The sequence below is a fragment of the Eurypyga helias genome, unplaced genomic scaffold (assembly GCF_000690775.1).
Source record: "Eurypyga helias isolate BGI_N326 unplaced genomic scaffold, ASM69077v1 scaffold11107, whole genome shotgun sequence".
NCBI lineage: Eukaryota > Metazoa > Chordata > Aves > Eurypygiformes > Eurypygidae > Eurypyga > Eurypyga helias.
Genome location: NW_010262310.1, coordinates 37984 through 41280, shown reverse-complemented (window position 1 = coordinate 41280; position 3297 = coordinate 37984). Strand labels below are relative to the sequence as shown.

General features: G+C 41.0%; 1 protein-coding gene across 2 annotated transcripts in view; it reads left to right on the top strand.

Moving 5' to 3' along the window:
- The first annotated feature begins 279 nt into the window (after positions 1–279).
- The window catches only part of THSD1 (thrombospondin, type I, domain containing 1), a 21649-nt gene continuing 18631 nt past the window's right edge, over positions 280–3297 (top strand). For both annotated transcript variants that reach the window (XM_010155676.1, XM_010155675.1), the window contains exon 1: positions 280–421. In XM_010155676.1, the coding sequence (XP_010153978.1) occupies positions 364–421 (58 nt within the window). In that variant the 5' untranslated portion in view covers positions 280–363. The remainder of the gene's footprint in view (positions 422–3297) is intronic.

Below are 3297 nucleotides of genomic sequence, written 5' to 3'. Positions count from 1 at the left end.
AGACATGCACAACAGCAGATACTGCAGGGCAAAGGTAAATTGTTGTGACCTGTCTTTGTTGTTCTGGCTCAGGAGCTGATACTTCAGGAGGGAAAGTTTACTGTACAGTGAATTGTAGTCATGCTTATTCAGATCCATTGATACAGTATTAGTAATAGTTAAGTAAATGGGGGAAGTGTTGATTAATTGTGTATTTTTTTAACTTATTAGTCTTAGGATGTCTTCCTTCTTGTATTTTGTGAAGCATAGTCAACACGACTGTAATTCTTCTTGACTTTCAGGTGTTCTTGGAAAAAAGTGCCTGCACTTTGGAGCAGAAGAAGGACATGAGGAGTAAAAGGATCTGGGATCTCACTGGTCAGAATGAAACAGATGTTGAAAGATTTTTCAAATCTGTTGTTAGTAGTGCTCTGTGACTATGGTGAGTATTAGAGCTATTAAGGGAAAACTGCGAGAAGGGTATTCACAGGGCAGTTTTGGATGTTGCTGTTGTTTCCAGGTGATCTGTTGAAATCAGGTGCCACAGAAGCCACCACTGATATGCACAGAATATAGTCTAGATCCTGTGCAGTATTTAGGTGGGAAATGCAGCTTGCATAAACTGCTTCTTTGGATCAGAGTGGTAGAAACCTTTCCTGCTGCAAATTTGCTCAGGGAAATAAAGAAGATAGATGAACAGATTTCCATGGCCATCATCGAGGGACTGGCTGTGTTAGAAGCAGTAACTGAAACTCTGCTCTCCTGTAAGACTCATATTTTGTGATATTTAATGAAACTCATGGAAGATGGGCTCATTTTAGGTGTCCGTATCAGGATGGGCAGGGCTGTGCCGTACAACTACCTGTTTCTCTCCATTAACTATACAGGGAGCCTATGGTGGTTGGCTGCGATGAAAGCCTGCAGTACAGGCACCCTCTTGTGATTGAGTGAGCCCCCATCTGATGAACCTAAGCTGCCCCTTAGAGAACTCCTGAGAACAACAGAGGTGCTCTTTCCTCTTGACTGTACAATAAGCCAAAGGATGGTATTCATATTGGTTCAGTTATTGTCAGGTACAATTAGGCAGCTAGTCAGAGGCAATCAGTCTCGTTTGAGTAGTCCACACACAAATCAGCACATATTGAAAGCAGCTCCAACCCATCTGGAATCCGAGATGTGTGGAATGGGAAAGCCCCTCCTTCTCACCATCAGCTGCCAAGGAGGGAGGTTAGACATGTAAGTTCAAGTTAGACAACTGTAAGATGTCTACAAGCTGAGGGGCATCCTATGCATGAGGTTTTATATTTTCCAAGAATGTACTAATTTGGAAGTAAACTTACAAAGGGAATTAATTCCTTATTACACAGTGAATTAGAAATTTTGTAAATGGGACTCTCAATTCCTAAATAATGTATATTTTTTGAAAATTACATTCTTAATTTAAAAGCAAGTGCTGGTGTGTCAGCTGTGTTACGTTGCTAGACCATGCTAAAGGATTAAGCCATGCACCGCTGAAATGTCTATAGGATGGAAAACATAGGAAAAGGTTTGGTTAGTCCTCGCTTATGGAATGAGCTGTGGTAGCAGGTAGTTCACAAACGGCTGAAGATGTCTTAAAAAGTAGAGAAATGGACCAAAAATATATGTAGTTTGCTTTCATTGAATAAGTGAGAAAAATCTGTTTATAGGTAATGACTGAAAGTACTAATTATGCTCAGCTCCTCATGCCTCTTTGCTTGCTCCATCTCCTCTCTAGAACAAGGGATCGCTAGAAGGTGTAAAGAACCTAAATTGTCATGGCAGAGGGCTTGGAACTAGGTCATCTTTATGGTCCCTTCCAACCTAAACCATCCTATGATCTTTTAGATGAACATAATTCCAGTAGAGTGTAGACACTTGTCTATTGGCTTTTAGTACCAAAACTCTCTTACCATCTCTTCTTTTAATAAGACAAAGTTAACTAGCCAAGTTAGGAACACTGCACTGAATGGGGAACACAGTGAAGGTAAATATTAAATTCACTTGACCCAAGAAGTGAGGTGAATGATTCCAGTATTCACTGGTTCTTGGTGAGCCAGTCCTGTAGTCATCCACAATGAGTTGACTCAGATGTACAAGCTATTATTCCTGAATTTTATAGACCCTGGCACAGAAAGTAATTAGAAGGTGCAGTTAAAGAGCTAAATCTCTGCTGCAGACTTGAGCTGCATCATCTTTTGCCTTATTTCCAGCTGAAGGGTAGTCCATAATTTAGAAAATTACTTCCAAACAGTTCTGCATATACACATCTTTGAGTATTACATGTGTACGTAGTTTTTAGACAACTATTTCACTCCTATACTTCTCTGTTTCAGACCAAGACTATTTTTTTAAATGATCCAGTATGTGCTGGAAAATTACTAGGCTAAAAAATGCCCTAACATACAACAAAGCAGTATTCTCATTTCTTATCAGTTTTTCTGATGTATTTGTTCTTAGCTCTGTGCTACTGGTGGCTGACAAGCCAACAGCACAACTCAAGTTGGCTTAAACACAATTAAAAAATAAATACCAGCATAGCACCCTCAAGTAATTCTTCTTGCTTTTCAGTGAAAACAAGAATTTTCCTTTTGATCTTTCTAAGTGTGAGTTCTTGCAAAGAGTCCTCTGGCAGGTTGTTGGCACCACAGCCAGTTTTCTTCAATGGGAGACCATTGTAATGATGACCAAAAATATACAAAAGCATTGAGAGCTGCCCCTGACTGGCTGCCCAAACAACTGGGACCAGTTTTGGCATGTGATAGTCACTCACAGTAAGCTGGAGGGTGGCTGAAGGAGCTTGCAGTGGAAGCTGGCTACTTCTGGCCGGTGCCTTTTGGAACATCATGAAAATTCACTCTGTGGGTTGTTGAAGAGTTCAGAGTTCTTGTGTTATTAACCAAAGAGAGAGGGAAGGATGCCATGAGCTGGGTCGCACCAGCCAGAGCTGTGCAATGCTGTAACAGCATCCTCCAGGAACACTCGCTTTCCTCACTTCCCCAGTGATCTGCATTAGGGCTGATGGGAGCTACATGGCAGTCCCCTGGCCTCTTTCCAGTCCTCCCACACACACATGCAGTGATGTTAATTCTTCCTGTCGGAGCCATTCCAAATAGAAAACAGTGCAAGAGAGTCAAGACAGTCATAAAAGAGAACAAGGACAGGAGCAGTCATCAATGCTTTTCATTAATATCACTTGAATGGTTTTGCTCTGAGTTTAAAGCTTGAAGCTGAAATTTTTCATGCTGTGTTTTTGCCATGGTCAGATTTCTAGTTCCCTTGTAATGTTTCAGCTCAGTT